At 37.8% G+C, this 23,487-nt stretch overlaps 1 protein-coding gene across 1 annotated transcript in view; it reads left to right on the top strand.

Moving 5' to 3' along the window:
* Positions 1-14,692: 14,692 nt before the first annotated feature.
* The window catches only part of LOC145781304 (uncharacterized), an 18,524-nt gene continuing 9,729 nt past the window's right edge, over positions 14,693-23,487 (top strand). The window contains exons 1-2 of the mRNA XM_082593082.1: positions 14,693-15,122; positions 16,808-17,191. Of these exons, the coding sequence (XP_082449208.1) occupies positions 14,693-15,122; positions 16,808-17,191 (814 nt within the window). The remainder of the gene's footprint in view (positions 15,123-16,807; positions 17,192-23,487) is intronic.

Below are 23,487 nucleotides of genomic sequence, written 5' to 3'. Positions count from 1 at the left end.
CATACATTTTCTTACACTAATCTATAAAATCGATCACAAAGATGTTTGTCTACGTTTTTTAATATAATTTGAGGTTTGGGAGTCGAAGATGTTTGTACAGTAAGGTTGCATTGTTACTGCCAATCTTGGCGTAACATTTAAAATGTTTGCATCATCGCTTGTGAAATCATCATGCGGAAAAAACAACCATTAGAAAAGCACTCCCAGACTAAGCACAGCGCCTTTGTTAAGGTAAGCAGCACCAGCAGCTGTTGCACTGTAGGTCAAGAAGTAGCTATTCTGCAAATTCATGTTGAAAGCATCGCCGACGCTGAACTGGACATCATTACCCGGTTTGCCCACAACAATGCAACGGTGATCATGATCCTGGAAACCTGTTGTTTGACCCAGGAGAAGCTTAAAATTGCACAATCTGGCCTTGCTGCCTGCACTCTCATCAACAAGCATGGAATAGCAACATTTTAGTGAAAAAAGAACAAGAAGATTGGTTGTTGTGTGGTTTCCTCAGATCAGCAGTGGTAGCTTTTGCAGAACCATGTTCCTTCAGCAAAGCTGATGTTGAGATGATTCATAGCTGGTTAAATTAAATCAATGCTTTGCCATCGGTTGACTTAACGCATTGGGTTAGGGCGGTGGTACTCATTACTTTGACGTGGATTTGATTCCCACTAACTTACTGCTATAGCTCTTTTTTCTTCTGTAATTACTAAACAAAGTTCGAAAAACAGTAATAATAATTAATTTTCTGGCTGAATGCTGTAATGGTCACAATTGGACAGACAACGTAGCATCTGATTGGTTCGTGGTTGGATTGGACAGAAGTCCATGGATTGGATATCTGCATGTTAAATTGCCTTCCGCCTGATATTGCCCTTGCAAGAAGGGTTGCCATTTGGCCATTTTTAATGTGACTTCGCTATTAAATTTTTTCTTTTAATAGCCAAGCCTATTTGGCTACATTTGTTTTGTTTTTTTACCTGCTGGTGAATGATAAATTTTATCTTCAACGTTTCTGCTGACTTATAGCCTACTACAGCGTGGTCCAACTACTTTTGACTTACGGGCCACTTTGCAAAAACGTAACAACTTGCGGGCTATTTCCAATAAAATGATAGTGGTGCGTAGTCGAAATTGTTAAACAATAGCAAATGTAAATTTGTTGCAAATCTCCATCAGTGAGATGCCTGTGGTCCAGGTTTCTCTGATACTATCGTTTCTACATCAATTTCAATGTTAGTGGTAGCAAGTCCATCTTCCAGTGTTTCGTCTATCATTCGATTTCTGTTTTTAGACTTGACTTGCTTAGACTTGACAGCAAGAATTGGTTGCACTGAAGCTTGTAGAGTTCGAGCTGAAGTTCTGGTAGCTGTGTTTCCACATTAACATCCATAGGATTGTTATACAAATAGAGATTATAAGGTTGCGACAGCATCATTGCGATACAATGATGCTGTCGCAATTATTGAATTATGCTAAATTTCTGACTGTTGCTCAATAGCCAGTATTAGGGTTCCAATTCAAAAGATACATAACATGAAAACTGTGGAATATTTAAAGGAAACAAAAACGGCCGGAACACGAGGTTCATATCAGCCTTTAAGAAGCCCAGTTGTACTGACGAAACCTGGCAGGTTGAAACAGTAGGCCTATAAGCCTTGCTGTCTACAACTTTGAATTAATTTTTTTATACTTTTTATCTAAATACTTGTTCTAATTGAAATTACTTTCTGTAACATAAATACAAATTAAATCAATACTGTGAAAGCTCTCGGGCCACAAAAATTATATCCGCGGCCGCATGCGGCCCGCGGGCCTGTAGTTAGACCACGCTGGCCTACAATATACAGACATTAATTATTAAAAATAATGGCAATTCTGCCAATACTGTCATGTATGTGCACAAAAAGGTGGAAGGCACTTTAACATGCAGATACTGGCACTTTAACATGCAAACTCTGGCTTTCATTCGACCAAATGACACAGTTAGTGCGTTTGAAACACTTCAGGAAGCTATGTTAACAGAAGCTGACTCGATCGTAGATTATTTTGAAAATGTCTTCATCGGAAGAAGGCTACGCACCAACAGACGATCATCACGTCTTCTGATCAGCATGTGGAGCATACATGGTCTGGTAGTGGAAGACCTTCCGCGCACAAACACTTTTTGATGGAATTGTCCGGGGGGAAATTGTCCGGAGGGGCAGTTGTCCGGGGGGCAATTGTCCTAGAACTCTATTCTGCAACTGCATGTTGAAAGCATCGCCGACGCTGAAGTGGACATCATCACCCAGTTTACCCACAACAACGATGCAGCGGTGATCATGATCCAGGAAACCTGTTGGATGAAGCGAAAAGCTTAAAATTCCCCAATCTGAACTTGCTTCCTGCACCCTCAGCAACAAGCATGGAATAGCAACATCTGAATGAAGAAAGAACAAGAAGATGAGTGTTGTGTGGTTTCCTCAGATCAGCTGTAATAGTTTTTGCAGAACAGTGTTCCCTCAGCAGAACTGATGGTGAGATGATTCATGGCTGGTTGTCTTGACCGTTTTCGTTATCATTATTGCTAACTCTTTTCATCGTTATACTGACATGTCTTTTGCAAACAGCAGTCTGCTTTCTCTATTGTATTTTCGCTGCTGCTCAAAACGCAAAGCCAACTAAGAAGAAAAAGTGCATCTTGTCATATTTTCATCTTATAATAGCCTAATATTTTGTGCATATACATGTTTTTTATTTTTTGTTTTATTATCTTTATCCTGCATTGCGGGAAAGCGGACTTGAGCGCTATGCATCGGTGTACGCCTTCCAACGTACACCTGACCCACGCTGCAGCCGACTGCAATGTCTGTTTCCGGTTGTCTACTCTACTTATGACTTAATTTTAGTAGTACCCATTACTCGAAATCGATCACTGGGTAGAGACAATTATCGTAAAGTTTCTTGCCCAGAGAAACAACAGCAAGTGCGGGTGGCTGGAGTCGAACATGCAGGCTCTCGACTGCGAGCCCAACGTGCTAACCACTCGGCCACTGCTGCCGACAACCGTAGTATTTTCAATGCTAGTATTTTCAATCGAATGACAGAGGTCGAGCACGAAGACAAATAAGTAACAAGAACCAATAGCAAGTTTACATTTCGCAGTTGCATTTATCTTCGTTAGAGGAAGCTCATCATCGCATCAATATTTTTTTTATTATAATCGTTGCTTAGCTGAACTACACCGAGAGGCTTTCTGAAGTCAACCATGGCCACCTAAAGATACGGCCTGATTTGTCACATTTTTCAGAAATTTTCAGGTTTTTCTAACTTTGGGCAAACGTTTAAACAAAGTTTTCTAAAAATTAGATTTTTACGCTTTCTTTTTTCTTTTCCCCAGATGACACAATAGGTTTTAACATCCTCACATGTTGAAAAACAAAGAAAATTTCATTTTGTAGATTTTAGTCAGACTGTTAATTTTCAATAACAGTCTGATTTTGCGTTTTTCAACTTACTTTTTCTCATTTGCTACTGCTTCCCCAAGGCAACAAAAAAGCTTTTTGTCATTAGGAAACCGCAAAAAGTAAAAACATCTCAAAAAATGTCAGTCAAGCACTAGCAGTAGCTGTAATCAAAATCTGCAAAATGTGACAAATCAGGCCGCATTTCAAGGTGGCCATGAGTCAACCAATCTTTTTGTTTTGTCATCCAAGACAAGTAGATCTGCTCTATTTGGTAGATGGCAAACTCTTTGATGATGTGGTTTGTGTGATACAGAGTACACTCTTTTTTATTGCGCAATGCTTAGAGTTCAAGATGGATACCACTACATCATGCAAGTTTACAGTTTTCCAAATGAAATGGATTTGTTCCGTGTTGCATCAACAGTGCGTACGTTCCGGGAGCCGTCCACACACCCAAACACTCAGCAGGCTCACCATACTTACATGGAAGATACTTACCAGAGAGACAAGGGACTCACTCTGACCGAAACGACCACCGTGGTAGATGGTAATCTGTGGATGTAGAAATGATGGTTATTGGCTTCCTCAAGCTGATCTGCCTGTCTCGACTTTCTTGCTGATGTTGGAGCAGACTAGGAGATGGCGGATCAAGCACTAGAAATAGAGCGTTTTGGTTGAAAATTCATTTTTATTTTGAGTTTGTTTGTATGTGTGTTTCTTCTTGTTTCCCGCTTGAAGGAGAGCACCTGCTAATGAAAAAAGAGCCACTGCAGTCTGACATCTCATTTGGCGGAGATGCCAGAGAGGGGTGGCCAGAGGAAAGGTAGCTTTCGCTGTACACACATTTAACACATTGTAAACAACGTCAACTTTTTAATTGTTACCCAGCTTAATGTAACTGTAGCTAATCACCTTTAGCTCTCTCCTGTAGCTCTCTCCTTGGACTACTACCTTAACGTGGTGAGAGAGTTTCCGTGCCTCAATGACCTCTAGAGCTGTACTGGCGGGAGCTAACTGCTCTCAGAAGAGTCACCCCATGCCAGGTTGGTCGAAAGGTAGAGGTCAGACAAAACGTAGTCCAAAGTCCCCAAGTCCCCAACGGCGGAACAGGCGGATGAAGCCAGCCAGGCTCAACGACTGTGAAAGCGGATGCAGGCTGCAGCATGCCACCAGCTCCAATCGTCTTGGCTTGCTTTGCCATTGGATAAAGCTGATGGCCTTGTCAAGTTTATGTGTGCTTGGTGAGTGTGCGCCATCAAGTCCACGCTAATCAATTCACGCACAGGCGTCTTCTCAAGACACTCAAACCTAACGGCGATCAATAATGCATAACGGGAACAGGCAAGCGAAAGCTGGAAGTTTCTAATGCGGAACCGACACGTTAGTGGTGGTAACTTGATTCAGTCGCTCTATCTTTTGGAAGAAGCAGGAAAGATGTTCGGCAGCAGTTATCACGACTGAGCAGCCCTCTTTAGGATCCACTCTGCTCACCCTGGATAGGGAAGGGGCTAGAAAAGGTGCCCTGAACGTAGTTTACTTCAACTCAACCTGTCTGGAAAACCGCGTCCAGAGGGTTCACCTTACCTGCGGTCGAAAAACGAAATATGTAACTATGAAATTTGGAACCTGGAATTTTAGGACTCTAATGGATAACTCCAGCTCAAATAGGCCAGAAAGACGAACTGCTATCATTGCCATCATCTTGGAAGACAAGGGATAGCCATCATCAATTACCTTTAACTTGCGGTGTTTAGTTTTGTTATTTTAATTTTGAGAAATCGATCACAGATCTTTGATATTTTTTTGGAATAGAAACAGAGACATATTTAAGTTTACTTGTTTAACATCCCATTCAAAGTTTTTAAAAAACCTTCTTGGTAGGGTAAGCAATCCATGCCTATTCTGCTAATGCTTGCTGATTCGTGGCTAATTGCAACATTGCTCTTTTCGGATACAATGGAGCTTTTGTTACGGGAACTTTTTATGAGAAATGCAATAACATTTTAAAAACATTTTTTGTCTTAAATTTCTCGGCCATGTAATAAGAAAGCAAAAACTGGAGCATTTCTCTTTAACTGGTAAAATCTTTGGAAAGCGGGCATCTGGCAGATAAAGACAAACACATCTGAAACAATTTAAAAACAATCATCCATGCAACATGTTAGGAATATTTGGTCTAATTATTCATCTGAGACCGTCGATGCCTAGTTCAGACAAGGCAATTGAAGAAGAAGAATAACATTTTATTGAGAAATGAATTAAATAAACATTTAGTCATTGTTCTTAGCATTGTCGCCAGTATTTTATGATGTTTTTGTTTGCGCAGTATCTTGTATTACTGGAATTGCTAAGTTTACTTTCGTTTTGCGTCATTGGGATCTAGGTGTGTCTGTTTACTCATACTGTTTGCATAAACTAAGCTTGCGCCTTTTTTATCTTTTCTTCAAATATGTTAATTTAATTGGCTGACGAGTTCAGTTACATCTAACATTGTTTATATTATAAAGTTATAAAAAGTTTATAGACGAGCCCCCAGTGTAGGGTTTGGCTATCTGAAGCTGTCCTTTGGTTATTAAAGTGATAATTTAGTCTGTCTAGGGGTATGAATAGGCTACCTACAACAATTAAATAAGTTAAATGTAATATTAAATATATTTATTATCAAGTTCTTAATAGGAAAATTGAAAATTACTTATTCTGTCTATAACCAATTTAGTTTTATCCAATGGTGTCAGAAAAGCGACATTCTCCAGTCGTGAATTTTCCCTTTCCCTTTTGATGCTGTTCAGTCTGTTCTCTAGCCCATCGTGAGAGTGGTATTTGTGGGGAAGTGTGACCTAGATTCCGTGAGAGCGGAATTACGGTTTTGAATTTTCACAATTGAATTGCATTTTCAAATTTTATTTCTCTTAGGTTTCTGCAAAATGTTCTCATAAATTTAAATTTGTTAATTAAAAACATGGTACATGCTACAGATTAACACCGAATCTCAAATCACTGCAAAACTCCTAAGTTTGCATTAAAAAAAGACATATTTTTTCCTGTTACAAGTGTTACCAGATGTTTTTTGGATTTCCAGCACAAGTGCCAAAGTCTAATCCATTATTTGTATGGTAACAACAGCAAAAAAAAAGCTCAAAATCACATAAAATATACATAAAGACCATTAATTACTCCTCAAACTATCAGGTTAGAATGTCAATTTAGGCTACTAACAGATCTGCGCCCAGTCAAATTGAAACTTCACGTTGTCATGGGCCAGTCTATGCATGTTATGCATAAAATTAGACGTTGCAAAATCTTTATTATTGCATGTTGTGATCCGTAACTTTGCATTGCAAAAGGTCTGCAATGGATTGCATACTTTCTTGAGTTTTTTTCATTACCTGGATTGTCTGATCGCAATTTTTCTCTATCTCTGTTAAAATTACCAGGTACAACACTTTCGATTCGCATCTTGAATAAAACTAATACTGGTACACACACTTGTTCAAAGGAGGAGGCGTTATCATCGACCCAATAATTGCACTTTCAGGGTTCCATTGAACAAACAGACATTACTTGGTAACAGCAAACAGGATCATCACCATCAGCAAACTCACACTGCCCAAACATAGGTGGGGTACTCTCAGCAGTCCTGAATCCCTTCCAAGGATGCCCACACTACGAATCCAGCATTCAAGATGTCGATCACTTGGTCAAAGATTGCCCAGCCACAAAAATCAGTAGCGAATATGGAGCTGCGCACGCATGTAGTAATATTTAAAAAAAAGATGAAGCGTCAAAGGCATCGCACTTAAGATGTGCACTAGGGTTATAACATTCTCACAACCTCATATTCCTGTATGATAATACGATAAACTTTTTGTCTCAAAACAAAAGAAATAAATCTTAATTTAATCTACCTTCAAAAAACATTATCTCGAAATTAAATATTCACTTTTCCTAATTTATCTGCATAAAATACGCATAAGGACATCTAATGTGCAAAATTTTCTTGTAACTAAAATAAGACTACACAGCCACACTTAGAATGAAATAGATTAAATGCAAAGGATATCGAAGAAACATGTTTATAAAATTCGCACAAATTAGCGTGACAATTTATTGTTTTTTGCTCAGAATAAACCTAAGCTAGGCTACAATGGAATTTAGCTTCGGCAGGCATCACACCAAACTGCTACACTATTTTTAGCACATGTTCTGCGTATTTCTTGCTTTTAGAGATCTCAGGAGCAGATGGCTTCTACTTCCAATGATTTCCAGGGACTTTGAAAATTTTTGTTATGTTTCAATATGTCTGCCAAATTCTTAACTATCTCCGTGGGGCATCTGATCAGCAAACTAATTTAATCTACGCAAATTAGCAAGTTATTTTCAAGATTTTCCCTGAAGGAATGAAAATAAATGAATGTAAGGCAAGAATGGCTTTTTAACTCCACCTTGCACTACAGTACTAAAGTTATGCATTGTGTATAGTTTGTGGAGCGACAATTTAACTATGATGTAACAGTGCCAATGTATAAAGATAAACGACAACCCTAACTGTAAGCTGTATGCATTCATGCCGATCGAAACATTCATTTGGGAAGTAAACTTGTTTGAACTTAACAAAAGTTCATCCATTGAGTATTATGCAGGAAATGTTTAATAAGAAAAAATATGTCAAAATGTTATAACCCTAATATCGTCGGCTCCAGCTCGTGTGTGAGCATTAGTATTTGTCTTCAAAACGAGTTTGTCTTTGAATGGTGATTTCGTATGTGGCTTTGGAGGTCCAGCCTATGATGGAAAAGACCTGGGCAAAAGTCACATTGTATGGAGGGTGGGGGACGTGGTAGTGTTAGATTTTGTTTCGAAGCGTTTTGTTTTCCTTGGGCTTTTTGTATCCTATTTTGTCAAAAATACCGTGCATTCCCTAGTTTATTTTCTCCAAAGTTATCTGTCACTAGCAAGTTGTTGCCATGAATCCAGATGAATGTTTGCATGGTTGAGGCAGACTTTCAGCTGATCTTTGTATCTCATTTTTAGTCTTTCGTGGTTTTTTTTTCCCTGGGTCTAGTTTACCATAAAGCATTATCCAAGGAAGCCTCGTTGGGTCCATCCGCACGACATGTCCTGTCCAGCAAAGGCGTTGTTGCAATAGGATGCCTTCTAGGCTAGGCAACCTAGCGTGATCAAGGCTTACATCGTTGGTGAGACAATCTTTTCAACGCGTGCCTAGCATTTTCCTCAGTTTCCTCTGCTGGAAGTTTTTTTAGACGTTTGATGTCACGGCGAAATAATATCCAGGTTCCACAAGCATAGAGAAGGGTAGGTAGAACGACTGCCAGGAAGACCATAATTTTTGTGTGGATAGATATAGCATGGTTGTTGAAAACACGATGGTTAAGTCTTTCATAGGCACAATGTGCTGCTTTTATGCGATGTTCAATATCCTTTGCACATGTTGGCCCTGTTGAAAGTATGCTACCAAGGTAGGAAAAGAAGTCTACTTCACCTCAGTTCAGTTCAGTTTGTTTTTATTTCTGATCATCACAACGAGAAAAATAACAATATATGACAAAACATAGCAGAAGCCCAGAAAAAGGTAGAAGCGACAAAACGCGGACGTTATAGCGTGTATGATACCAAAGCAGGACAATCAGTTTAAAATATGGCACGGTCGCAACACCTTAGGGATTTCATCTAGCCTACTTTAGAGGTCTTTCGTTGATATTGATCTTTGGGGAGGTGTGATCAGGTGGCATTTGGATGAGTATTCTAGTTTTATCAGTGTTCTTCCATTTCAAAATGCTCATAAGGGTTGTTGTAGGTGGTGGCTATCGTTTGGAAATCATCAGGAGTCCAAGCAGGTGTGGTGTTTGGTCACAGCGGTAAACCATAATCTCTTCGTGGGAAAATTGTAACATAAAGTTCCCGGATCCGTTCGTCTGCATGTAATGACCGAAAAAGAAACACTCCTCGAAACGTCTATTCAAAAAGTGTATTCCTGTAAAATTAGCCCGCGGCTATCGAAAATGGGACGCAACACCGTACGCCTCTAAAACTGTCACTACAGAACAGATTACTTGGATAAAAGACGGAAAATTTGTCCAGCTAGCAAGCACCAAGCAAACAGTCAAATATGCGACTGACTTCCAACAAACAACCTTACAAATGACTAGAATAATTTGCGATATCTCAAATGCACGTACACAGTAACTGTGACGCAATAATGAAAGACATTGTCACGCAATTCAAACCCGTGTTCAAAGCGGCTGATGCAATATTTCATCAGGTCTTACGACCGATGGTGCAATATTTGGACATTTTCTAGCAATTTCCATGACGTAAGATGCCAGCTAGGTTAAGTAGACCATAACAGTTTTTATATGACGTTTGATTTGGTGAACAATTGGCTGGAACAGTGTTATCATTGGCAAACTGTAACTCATGAATTGTATGAGCAAATGCTTTCGCTTTGCAAGGAAGCGAGCAAGATTGATGAGCCCTCATACATAAGATGGTCTCCCTGCCAACTATGGCATTGAAGTCACCTAGCACAACAAGTTTATCTAGATCAGGAACTTTTAGGATAGTATGTGTGTGCTGGTTATAAAAGGAGATCTTGTTTTCACCTTCAGATGTGAGTGTTGGGGCTACAGTAGACTGAAATCAAAGTGATGTAGCGTTTCTTGATGAGTGGAATTCTTATCATCAACTTTTGTTTATTGATTATAGTTGGGACAAGATTATGTTTGTTTACAAACTTGGATGTGATAGCAACTTACACCATGAATGCGCTCGTCAGTGCTGTTTCCTTTTCAAAAGATGGTAAGTCAGATCCATTTTCTCTTATCCATCCCTCTGTAGCAAATCTGGTCTCGCTGAGAGCTGCTACATCGATGTTGAAGCGTGCAAGTTTTTTCATGCCAAAGCTGTTCGACGTTCTGGTCGGTCATTGTTGCTTTTTTCTTGTAATGTGCGGACGTTCCAAGCACCCAATGTGAAGGGTAGCCCAGTATCCATAGATATGTGTAGATCGAGCAAAGTCAGCTCCCTGTACCCTCTACGAAGTCGGAGTGTCTAGGGAGCTGACTTTGTTTAACCCCTGTCTCTATGGGGATGCTTCAACGAGGTGTAAGCTGCACGTTTCGATCTTGTTGGACCGGACTTATAGATCCGCTGTCAATGTGTTAGATCGGGCAAGAGGCTTCCAACTCTACCAAGCCTGTCCCCGCTACCCGTGATATCATCGCCAATGGGCTTTGTTTGATCCAGGTCCAAATTGAGACAAGGGCCATTCGTTGTATGGTTGTTTAAGGTAGTCATGACTGCGTGAGGGCTACGCACACACGCTTGGCCAGTTCCACATCCACTGCGGTCCAATAAGATCAAAACGTGCAGCTTCAGGGGAACTGGTTGCAACGGGGTGCCAGGAACTTTGTTCATCGAGGCATCTCCATAGAGATGGGGTTGAACAAAGTCATCTCCCTAGACACTGATTTCGTAGAAAAGCATGCACATCAACCACTCTACTAGCCTACAATTTTTTAGACAAAATTGTGAGCAATAATGGCAATGTAATGCTATAGTGTAATCGAGTGATTTTTGTTGATTTTGATATTAAATGGAGTTTTTTTCATATCGATGTTGTTAAAATCTAAACTTGAAAGGATTTCAAATTTACGCTGAAGAAAGTTGGCAAGTTCAGCTTAAGACACATGATCATTGATCAAACCCCATAATACAAATTCCTTGCTTTTATATCTGCTTCAAACTATTTTCGTTTTGATAACTCATTTTCGTATTGTTTCCCGACCACTTCTGATTTCTTTCGGTGGCCTTCCGTCATGCAACCAAATCTGTATATGAAAGTCTTTTGTAAGTTGCACATCAAACACACAGTACTAAAACTGAACAAGCTAAACCAATAACCCAGTCTGAATAACATTGGCTCAACGATGAGCAAACATTTCGTAATTTTATGTTTTCTTGCTAGCAATACATTTTCAACATAGAAAGGCTTAATTTCGCTTCTCGTTCTTAACAACAAAGCATTGCAAATAGCATGTTGTATTGTAAACCTGGACAAGCTTAATTAATAACCTAGTCTGAATATTGACACAACGATGAGAAGCACTTTGTAATGCTTTGATTTGTTGCTGGCAATGAAGCTTGGTTTTCGTTTCAAAAAGCAGAATATTGCAAGTACAGTAGCATATAAGCTTATGTTAAGTAGATTAGGCTACTACAATAGTGAAAAACAGATAAGGTTTTTACCAGCCAGAAAGAAGCAAAACAATTTATTAATTATCAAGCTAGTCTTTTGTCTTACAAATTTAATCGATTTAACAAAAAAGATGATATTTGTTTTCAGTATTGAGCACTAGCCGTTAAGACTAATTAAGCTATTGTACAATGATTGCACAGTTAATGTCATTTAAAATTGAGATTTGATGTAAATTTGTTATGATCATGACTTAGCTACTTTATCAAATGTTGGTGATCTGTTTCAACTTTTTCCCCATCTGTGTTCAGTTAAAAAAAACAAAAACAGAATGGAACTCTACACCAGATATCTAAATCTTTTCTTTCTTCTGGTGACTGCAGGCTATGTCACAACAACATATTGAAAATGATGATCAGCTTTTTTCTGCGTTCAGTACGAAATCTAATTTTTCTCTAAAATCCAATGTGACAACGAAAAGTTAGAAAATTTCAGTGAAAAGTAAATCATTTCCTGTTTCAGAGATCTGACATTGCAATAAGGCACAGACATTCCCTCGCCCCGTTAGGTCAGTGGTTAGCCTACGCGCAAGGCTCAAGATCACGCGGCGTTGGTTCGACTCTTGCGGTGTGCGCTTGAGCAACCCACTTTAGGACTGCTCTCCATTCAGCGGCATCTAGTGAATGGAATAATTCCCCGGCAACAACATTTCAACAATCGGAAAACTTCACTCTGCCAATCTCCGTAACCGGCCCTGTGTCAAGAGCCTCTACATGTATGCGAAACTACCAGGAATAACATATCAAGGCTTTGTCAGGCCGAGGATAAAGATTCAAAAACCAGCCTTTCATCTCATTGCAGTGAAGTAAAGTAGGAGAGTGCTCTCAAATTGTATTGCTTAAGTCACTGATGCAATGCCGTCGTTAGATTGCAGATTAAACAAACAGGCTTTGAATGACACCTAAAAATACAATCTTCTGTATGGACAAAATGTTTGGTCTTGGCTTCGATTTCTCTCCACCGTGTAGACGTTTAGATTTACACACTAATCGTTAGCAGGGTGTCCAAAAAAGATTCTTACAAAGGACTTCCTCTTCCATGTGTACCATGCCTGTTCATGCACAGTTCTTTTCAGGTATCCCAGTATTTATCTATTAAAAATTGTTGCAGTTGCAACGTGAAGATGATCTTTGAGGTTATTGAAAAAAGTCAGGCGCTGTTTTCCACGAGGTCGTTTTCCTTTGATCCTTCTATTCTTTAAAAGATGGAAATAAGGTATTTCAATTTGAATAAGGTAAAAAAAATTTTGTTTTCTTAATTTAAAATGACTGGTGGAAAGTGTGCTACTGCTTCAAGACATCAAAGAAGAACTGAGGGAACTCAAAGCTTCTCTGCAGGGCGTAGTGAATGATGTAGGATACATAAAGGAACAACTGGATGAGACAAGAAAAGAGTTAAAAGAGGTCAAAAAAGAAAACAATATTCTAAAACAATTAATCCACAAAAACATTTTCACAATTGACAAACTAGTTCAGTATGGAAGAAGAGAAAACCTAATAATTTTTAATGTTGAAGAACCGCAAGAAGAAGGTGATGATGGGGAGGAAATTGTATTAAAAATTTGTAAAGAATTGGGCATCAACCTTTGCAAGGAGGATATCCAAAGAGCACACCGTTTGGGCAAGAAAAAACAAATTAAAAAAAAACAACATTGGTACGTTTCGTGTCATATAAAAAAAGAAATGAAATTATGTCCGAGAAAAAGAAACTGAAGCAAGAAAATGTTCGTAACAAGATCCCAAGTGCTTTTATCACAGAAGATTTAACCCCATTGCGTGCTAAATTATTTCGTTATGTTAAAAATTGTTGTGATGAAAGATTTTCTAAATGTCATACAAAAAATGGAAAGATAATTGTTTATGAAGAAAGATAAGACAGATGGTATGTTATGGAAACTCCTGACGATTTGTTTAAAATGAAAATTGATGTTGATTTCAAACTGTTGAACTATGAGCCACTCATACATAATATAAACACATAAATATTTTGAAATTACTGTTTCTGAGGATTTCATTTGAGATGAAAAAACGTCAGAAAGTCGGTTTTTATTCTAATTTCCCGAAAATACCGTATAATTTAATCGTAACACAGTGTGTACACCAAAATGTCACTGGGGAGAGAAGCGCCGTTTCTAGCTAATTTGGGGTCGCTGATGACGAATATGTATTAAAAAATGCTCCTGCGTGCAGTTTTTGCAAAAAATTGAATTTTTGTTTGATACACTGCACAATGTAAAGCTGAAATGCAAGGTAATGCCGGTGTATATGGGCCATTCTAACTGTGTAATGATGATTTTTTCCTGCAATGAAGACCTACTGTATATACATACATACACAAATGGTGGTAGTGCAGCAATGAGTAAGTCTGACCATCATTAGGCTTACAGTTATATTGGGATCCTTATTGCATTGGACATGTGCCAGTACCTAAATACATATATGTAACTTATGTCTACTAGGCCTACATCATATTACAAATTTACCATGAAACATTCTACATCTGACTCTTGAAAGCGATCCTGTGTTAACCATCTAGATATATTCTAGTACATATGCGGCTTATACATTGTAGTGGGCAACAGACGTCCAGTGACGCCACACATCACCTAATTGTATGCAAAATATTTTAGAGTCAAACTTGGAGACCAAGACAGAAGCTGGGCTCCTCACATCGTTTATGCAGATTGTTCATCAAAGCTAGCTGCATGGAAAGCAGGACAGAAGAGATGTTTGTTTGCCGTCCCCATGGTGTGGCGTGAACCCTTTAATCATGCATCTGACTGTTACTTTTGCCTCACGAAATTGCCCCAAGTATTGAATATCGCAAATCGGGCTGCCATGGAGTATCCTCATGTTCCCACTGGAATACGACGTGTGCACTGTGCAGCATTATGCTTATGACCCTCATTTATCCATTCCTGTATATCCAGTGACTGAACAAAGTGATAGTGATTCAAGCATTGTATCAGATTCTCATGCTTTCTTGTCTGACTGCTGTGAACCCAGACCACAATGCAATCACCACGAAATTTTATTACGATACTAGAGTTCAACAATTTGCGCAGAGCACTGGAGTTGTCAATGAGACATACAGAGTTGCTTGCTTCAAGTTGCAACAGTGGAAACTTACAGATAAAGCTGTCACTGTTCGAGGTGTTCGTGAACGAGGAAAGGAGTTCATTGACTATTTTTCTAACAAGGGGATTGATGATGGGATCCAGCTGACGTTTTGTAATGATGTTGTAGGACTGATGGGTGATCTGGAAGGTCATCATGATCCAGAGGACTGGGGACTCTTCATGAAATCTTCTAAGGAAAGTCTCAAAGCAGTACCACTGCACAATGGGAATAGAAAGCCATCAGTCCCTGTTGCATATTCTACAACAATGAAGGATTCAAGAGAAAGTATGAAAGCTATCTTGGAAGCCATCAAATAGGATACATTCCAATGGTACCTGTGTGGAGACTTCAAAGTGTTGAACATGCTGATGGGAATGCAATTGGGGTACCGTACACAAAGCACTGTTGTTTCTCATGTCTATGGGACAGTCGGTCCGGACAATAGCACTGCATTCAACAGGAATGGCCGGCTAGGGCATCATACAACCCTGGAGAGCACAATGTGGCCAACATAATAGAGAGGAGATACAAAGGCAAGGATAGCCGAGCGATGTTGGCCGGATTCTGCTAGTCGAGAAAGAGAGGCTCTACTGGTGAATACAAACGCAAAGCTTCAGAACAACACTTTTGAGTCTTGCCTCAACTGGATTTAGTCACAGGCGCTATTTTCTCTGACTTTACCACGTTTATTTAGCACAGTGCACCCTAACTCTGGTGATATATATTATACAGAATAATAACAACTTATCAAATTTTTTAAAATTTCTTTTTCTCAAAAATGGTACACAGGAGCTCATTTTAAGGTGAAATTCGAGTTCAGCATTGTCGATTTGACCATAAAACATGTATCTATTGCCAGTGACAAATTTTTCAGTCAAAATGTACACACTGTGATGTACATAATCATTCTTGTATTATTTGTTCAGTTTGTGCTTTTCAGTCCAGAGTGTCGTTACAGTTATAGTGCAAAGTCAAATTTATCTTACGACTTTTTATTTTTATGTGTATTGCAGATTTAATTCCTGATGAGGACAAACGTACGTGTCGAAAACGTTTGAGTCATTATGTTATATATTTTGTTTTGTATGTAATATATTACATTAAACCCGCTAAGGTTACTTTGCTTTGCTTGTCTATGTCAATGAACTACAGTAATTTTGATACTCTATCTGATTGTACCAATCATGCTATCGCCATGACATTGACTACTGTTCGTATTTAGCGTTAACTCGAGGGAATGGTTTCATGTAACAACCCTGAGCAAACATTTCAAACCTGTTACTGGAATAGAACTTCCCTCAATGGAACCTGTAACATACTGAAAGCAACAACATTTGTCATATACAAACAGCGCTTGTAATATTATAATACGACAGCTACTGAGAGTAGCGAATGTAGAATATAAATTGAATGCAGGAAAAATATATTTACACCATCCTATCAGATAGACAAAACATTATTTACAAATAATACTGTCCAACAGATTTTACTACACTTTATATTGTTGTCGATTATAATGCACTTATTAATTTTTATCTTCTGTTTAACATGGAGCTTAAAAGGTAGGTTGGATAGAATTTCAACACTTTCAGCAATGCAAGGCAATTAATCACTTGAAAATGACATTTTGCATATAAATCTTTTCGACAATGCTTTGTAATGCTCTTATCATTTTAATAAAGTAAATATTAAAAACATAACTTAAAACACTTTTTAACAAAACAACAGTAATCATATCTCTTTCCCTAGCCCTTTAACGAAAGTGCTACTTAGACGTGAGTCCTTAGTTTGCACAAAAATGTTTCCTTTTATAACGATAAGCTCTGATAAATATTTACCTGTGAAGTGCGGTGCAGCCAAGCATGCTATTGTTGGCATGCTATCTTACACCGACCAAACTTTTACATAAAAATCTATATTTTAAAATAGATTGTCGATCAACGAGATTAATAGATTTTTTTTTCATCCAGGAACAGTCTCACTTCCAACCATTGAAACAACTCTTCCATCACCAACCAATACATTAGCGACTGGTTATCTTGGTCTTGTTGCGACAGCTCAGTTTGAGAAAGAAGATTTTACAAGTTATCAATGGATAAACACATATTTGGACTATCTAGACGGTGTTCCACAGTTTTACGTCAGTGGTGTCGGATGCGCACCAAGAGAATCAATCACTGAAACACAATCTTGTGTTGAGAACAAGACAAATGGAGTGATCACTTCAACTTTAACTTATCTTCAACCACTAACAACTAACCTGAATCTTAGTGTTCGAAGCGGGTCAGTGCCGACTGGAGGCGGTATATCGACATTAATCATCGTAGTCGCGCTTCCACGTATAACTATTCAAGGTAAGTTTTGGCTTTTAATTTTTTAAAACTACTTTGTTGCTTCCAATGCCAGTCCTATATTCTGTGGAATAGAGTGCAGTTTTGTCACACAATAAAGCAGTCGCTTGTTGCATTGTTGTGCATGGCACTTAAAAGCCGCATACCTAATTTCAGGCTAATAGACGCATCGTTTACCTACCGACTTTTGAACTGAAAGTTTGCACTTGACTCCATTGTATGAGACTACAATAAAGAAACGATATTGCATCATCCACTCTCTTGACTCAAAGCCATGCGCACACTGGCATTTGAAAAAACCACCGCGGATTCTTTGGACATAGTCACTTTTATTTCTTAGACGTGTCTTGATTTGAGGCCCAAAGATCTCATTGATACCAGGCCTGAAATATTCTCTCAACGGTTCTGCATAATATCAATGACTTTTGTAAATAATCTGCTATAATGGCATTTGCGGTATCTTTCTGATTATAGGGAGGAGGTAGTTATAATTTCTACATTCGCCTTGATTACAAAATGTAAAAGTATATTCTAAGACCTCTGGTATAGTTTTTTTGGAATTTTTGTACAAATCAAAGAGAAGCTGTTAATGGAATTATGAAGACAAGGCATCAGTAGTCTACATAGCGAAAGCTAAAGAGGAAGCTTTTCCAAAGTTGAAGAAGATGGTAAGATGTTTCATATTGATGAAGAACTTCTTATAACAGCATGATAAATCAGAGGAAGATACAAAGGTGATAGAAAAGACATGTGACTTGCCTTTCAAGAATATCAGGAAAGTAATCCTTTTAAACTTTCACGCAACTCATAACTATCATATAAATGACTAGGCACAGCTGTAAACTGAGCCTCCACTTGTGACATCTCTCAGTAATGAAACAGTATAAAGTATTGTATCTTCGAAAAACCTCTACGAGTTCCAAAGTGACCAAACCACACTCATTCAGTGTAGAGAGAAATTTAGGTCATGACTAAGGCTTGAAAAGAGGTGCCAGCTACAAGGCAAGATTTTGTTATATGAAACAGCGGCTAAGCAGCAAGCGGATTACGCCTACATTTACGATAAAATTAAGAAGCATTTTGATGTCAATGATTATACAATTCCATCTAATTTTCTTTGTTTAGATGCAGAAGAAACAATATTGTGGAAATAAATACAGTAAAACAACCAACAAAGGGGAAACGTGGCAAAACTGTAATGGTTTAGCACGTGCATGCAAAGGTCTAATTCAAAGGTTTATGCATCGATAAATATACTGTAATAAGGCAAGGCCACCAAATCTAACAATTCAAACAATACGTAGAAGAATAAGTTGAAAGAATCAGCCGTCTTCTCATTTCTGAAAAAATTGAAGAGTGCCAATTGTTGAAGCAATGATGGACGATTGAACCTTAGGCTACAATTATTACAACAAACAAACTACAACACAAACATATCTTGAAGAAACGGACATGAAACGGATTTTTTACAGATTTCAAATATACATCATGTGTTCGTAGCAACAATAGTGAGTAACCTACGAGTTGCAGAGGATAAATACTCAACATTGTAGCTCATCACCGAGATCAAATACTCACTAAATCATTGTTACACATTTATTTGTTTGCACATTAAATTGTTTAAGCACTAGAAGAAAACATGGTAACATGGAAGAGTGTTATAGTATCGTCAGTAAGAGGTGGAGCATCTTTGGTTGCGTCAGTGATGGATGGACTCTTTTGTTATCGCTAGTGAGAGGTGCCGTGTTTTTAGGAGTAGAGATGAAGGATGTAGTGCACAACAATAAAAATCATTTATGCTGGGGCATTGCAATGTTTGATTAAATTTTCTTCTAATTCTTAAACTTCGATTAATGTTTACATACTGTATATCAATATTGGTGTACATACTGTAGTACATACTAGGGTGGAGTGAAACATAGGTCAAAACTGAAAGTTGATAGAATTAATCTGTAATAGTTACTAAAACTTGTGATCTGGTAAATGTATTCACATGCTGAAATATTTCCAATTTTGAATAACGTTTACGTCTGCCGCAAGTCGATTGAAGTTTTCACTGGTATTTTGGAGCTACGACGTCATCAAAATTAGCACATCGTCACTTTTATCTAACTTCTACCTTCGGTACTTCTATCCAACAATTATATCAGAGTTGTAAATTACACATAAATCATTGCAATGCAGTGGAAGATGCGTCTTGTAGAACGCTTGTTGCATGTATATGATCAACTGATAAGAAAAAACACGGATTTTAAGATATTTTCTTCAAATTTCTGTTCCTTTTACAAGTTCATCAGCAAAGTTTAAGCAAGTATGTGCAATGAAGGTAAAGCAAACTACAGTAGAAAAGTGTTTTTCTTAATATGACAATAGTGAGATTTCGGTTGCCTGTTTACTTTTGATCCCATATAAATATTGTAAACGCTTTTTAAATCATCAGCTTATACAATACATGGGCGTTAGCAGATATTGCAGGGGGGGGGCAAACATCTTTTAAGCCAAATTTCATCTTGAGCTGAGCTGCAACGAGTGCAACGTAGCTAAGTGTATTGATGAAATGTAACGTAAATTTCGACGGCACGAGCGAAAACGTTGCAATTAAAGATATTTCCAAGGCATACTTAGCTATAATTTCTGAAAGCGCGAAAAAATATTCCTGAAAAAATGTTGGTTTAGCCTACTTCGAAGAAAATTGGATAAAAAAGATATTATCGCCCGAAGGTAAGAAACATTTTTGAAATATCGTTTTCATAAGGAAAGAAACGTTTATAAGACCCAAATCCAGGGGGAGAAGTGCCCCTCTCTGCCGACTCCCATAACTTTAAATCTCTTAAGCACTCCATTTGTCAAAAGTTCCCGTTTTGTATTAAATACAGGCATTTCTAATTTTGACTGCAGTCTACTTCGAATGAATCCCTCCCGTTGTTTCTGCCTACACACCGCATATGCTGCTTCAGTAACGAGGCGCACGGCCCTTTCCATGGCTTGCGTGTGACACGGATAGCTAGGAAATTCAAGCTCTGGAGCTGCAGCATCGTCAATGAACGACATTAACTGACTGTCTGGTATGTCTCGAGTTAGCGGTAGTTCATATCTCTCTGTATGCTGCCAATCAATCAGTTCAAAGTATTCGTTTGCTTCAAAGTTCAACAGTGGAACTTTAAAGAGACGAACGGAATCTCCATGACCTTGTTTTCTGGAAAGTATCCTTCTCAGTGCTAATTTTCTGTTGTACAGACGTTCATCTACCAACATCCACAGCAATAGGTTCTCTTGGTGAGCAAAGAAGGCATTTCGGTTGATAGCAGGTTCAACTATTGCTTTTAGTTCAGCGCTAAGAGAGCGCGACTTTTTAACTACAGTACGTGAAACAAGTGTTTAGCTCCTTTACAGTAGTACAGGAAGGTTGCGTTTTCACTGCAAACCACGTTGGAGCGTATAACTTGGCAATGTACTCCACCAACGCTCTCAGATTTTCACAGGGATTGTTTCGTGAAACATAAAGCTTCAAAATGCGATTGGTTGTTGTCAGCCATCTGGAGTGATTCATCTTTCTTGGATTACGATAGGCAAGCTTGGCATCACAACGCCCTGAACTAATTGCTTTACAGATGCCATACAAGTACAGTAGGCTACTGCTGGTCTGTGCTTAAGCTCACGTCAATTGAAGGCAGTTGAATATCAACAGCCTCAAACTCAGCGACAGGTAAACTGTCACAGTCTTCAAGTTTTTCACCAATGGAGCCAGAAAAACTTAGTGGACCAGATGTAACTCCATCAAGATAATGCATCAAGTGTCTCAGTGGTAATTCATTAAAATGCAATAGACATACAAACCGCTGCAATGGCTTTTTCAGGCCCTTCTTAAGAATTGCATATTTCCGATTATGTTGCTTAAATGGACTAATTGAATCGTAAGAAATATTCTCTATGACGTCACATGCGATGGTTTTGCTGCGAAAAAAATTCTGAAGCAAATTGTGATATTTAGTCAGCACGTCCCTTGTAATCTTGAACTTGCTTGCGGCAGACGAAAACTTTATTTTAAAACGCTGAAATTTTCAAAGCTACTTAGTCAAGCCACACTACAACTTTTAATCGCTATTACAGAGCAAAAATCAAAATTTTCTTTTTTCACTCCACCCTAGTACATCATCATCATTTTGTTCCTTCCTCGTATGGAGGGTTGGATACAATGCGCCATTGTTCTCGACCATGAGCTGTGCGTACTGCACTTTCATAACTTAATTTTGTCCATTTTGTGATGTTTGTTGTCCAAATCATTCTTGGTCTGCCTTTACTTCTTTTACCGTTTATCTTCCCTTCTATTAATGATCTTTGTAATGAATTTTGCCTTATTGTGTGCCCGAAATACTTCAATTTTCTTCTTTTGACTGTTTTTAAGAGCATTTTGCTTGAATTGAATTTGGAGAGTACTTCATCGTTAGTGATCTTTTGTTTCCATGAAATTTTTAACATTTGCTTGTATGTCCAGAGCTCGAAGGCATCGATCCGTTTCTCCAATTTTTGTGACATTGTCCAAGTTTCAGAATTGTATAATAGGGTCGACAAGATATAGCATTTTAAGATCCTGAGACGAGTTGATAAATTTAAACGTTGATTGGTTAAAATATTTTTCATTTTTTCAAATGTAGTTCTTGCAATTTCTATCCGTCTAAGAATTTCATGGTCACACCTCCCATCTTCAGTTATTAAATGACCAAGATATGAAAAAGATTTTACTTTTTGTATAATTTCATTGTCAGTTATAATTTGGAGTGCTGGAGTGTCTGGTGATTTTGAGATTATCATTGATTTGGTCTTTTTAGCATTAATTTTCATATTAAATTCTTTACCAATTGAGTTAACATTGTCCAATATTTCTTGAAGATCTTCTTGTGATTCAGCCAACAGAACAGTATCATCAGCATAGCGTAAATTTGTTATATTCAAGCCACCATCTTTTACTCCTTTCATATCATCAATGGGTCGAAAAATCATTTCTGTATATAAATTAAAAAGACATGGAGAAAGTACACATCCTTGGCGTACTCCACGCTTGATATCAATTCCTTTAGACAAATCTTTTTCCATGCGAATAAATGCTTTTTGATTCCAGTACAAATTGATAATAAAACGTAAGTCTTTGCCATTCATACCAATATTGGACAAACAGTGAATCAGTTTCTCATGGTTAACTCTATCAAATGCTTTCTCAATCAATAAAACATGCATATACATCTTTATTTACTGCATTGTAACTCTCACAAATTGTTCTGAAGTTAAGTATACCCTCTCGTGTTCCTTTACCAGTTATAAATCCACTTTGAGTCATGCTAACCTCATTCTCAATAGATTTTCGATTTCTTAATAAAATTATTCTCAACAAAATTTTCAGTACATGACTGATCAAACTTAATGTTCTAAAATCACTGCAGGTCTTTGCTTTGGATTTCTTTGGTAGTCTGACAAAAACAGTTTCATTCATTTCTTCAGGTATAAATCCAGTCATATAAATTTCATTACATAATTTGTGTATGCGTTTGACACTTACGCCATTGAGTGCTTTTAGCATTTCTGGATAAATGTCATCCTTTCCTGCAGCTTTATTACATTTCAGATCTTGAATGGCTTTCTCAACTTCAGATATCAATATTTCTTCTCCTTCATTATTGGTAATTTCAAGCATACATGTTCTATCATCATCATATAATTCTGTTACATACTCTTCCCATCTACTCTTTGTATCCTTTTCCTCATATAACATTTTTCCTCCACTATCCATGATGCATCTGTTTGCTTGTTCAACTTTCTTCAAACATGTTAGCTGTTTAACTTTATCGTGTAATTCAAATGACTTATGAGATGCTTCTAGATGTTCTATTTCACTGCATTGATTTTCCCACCACCTTTGTTTAGCATCTTTGCATAATTGGGATATTTCCTTATTTAAAGCTTTATATTTCTTGTGATTATTGAATTTGTTTTTCTTTCTCTGTTGCATTAAGTCAAGTATCTTCTCAGTAATCCAAGGCTGTTTAATGTTTTTCCTCTTTGATGGTAAAATATTGGCAGCTGCATCATTTAAGGTTTCTTTAATTTCATTTCAACTTCTATCTATAGTTTCTTGTGTAATTACTGAGGAATTTCTGTTTGCTGTAATAATTCAAATTTATTGTTTACTGTAATACTGAATTTCTCTCGATATTGTTCATTTTTAAGCATGTTCATGTCCATATGTTCTGACATATTTGTTCTTTTCACTCTTTTTAGCTTTATTTGGATTTTCATAACAACTG

Source organism: Aplidium turbinatum, chromosome 12 (assembly GCF_918807975.1).
Source record: "Aplidium turbinatum chromosome 12, kaAplTurb1.1, whole genome shotgun sequence".
Classification (NCBI taxonomy): domain Eukaryota; kingdom Metazoa; phylum Chordata; class Ascidiacea; order Aplousobranchia; family Polyclinidae; genus Aplidium; species Aplidium turbinatum.
This window is presented reverse-complemented; position numbering and strand designations above follow the sequence as displayed.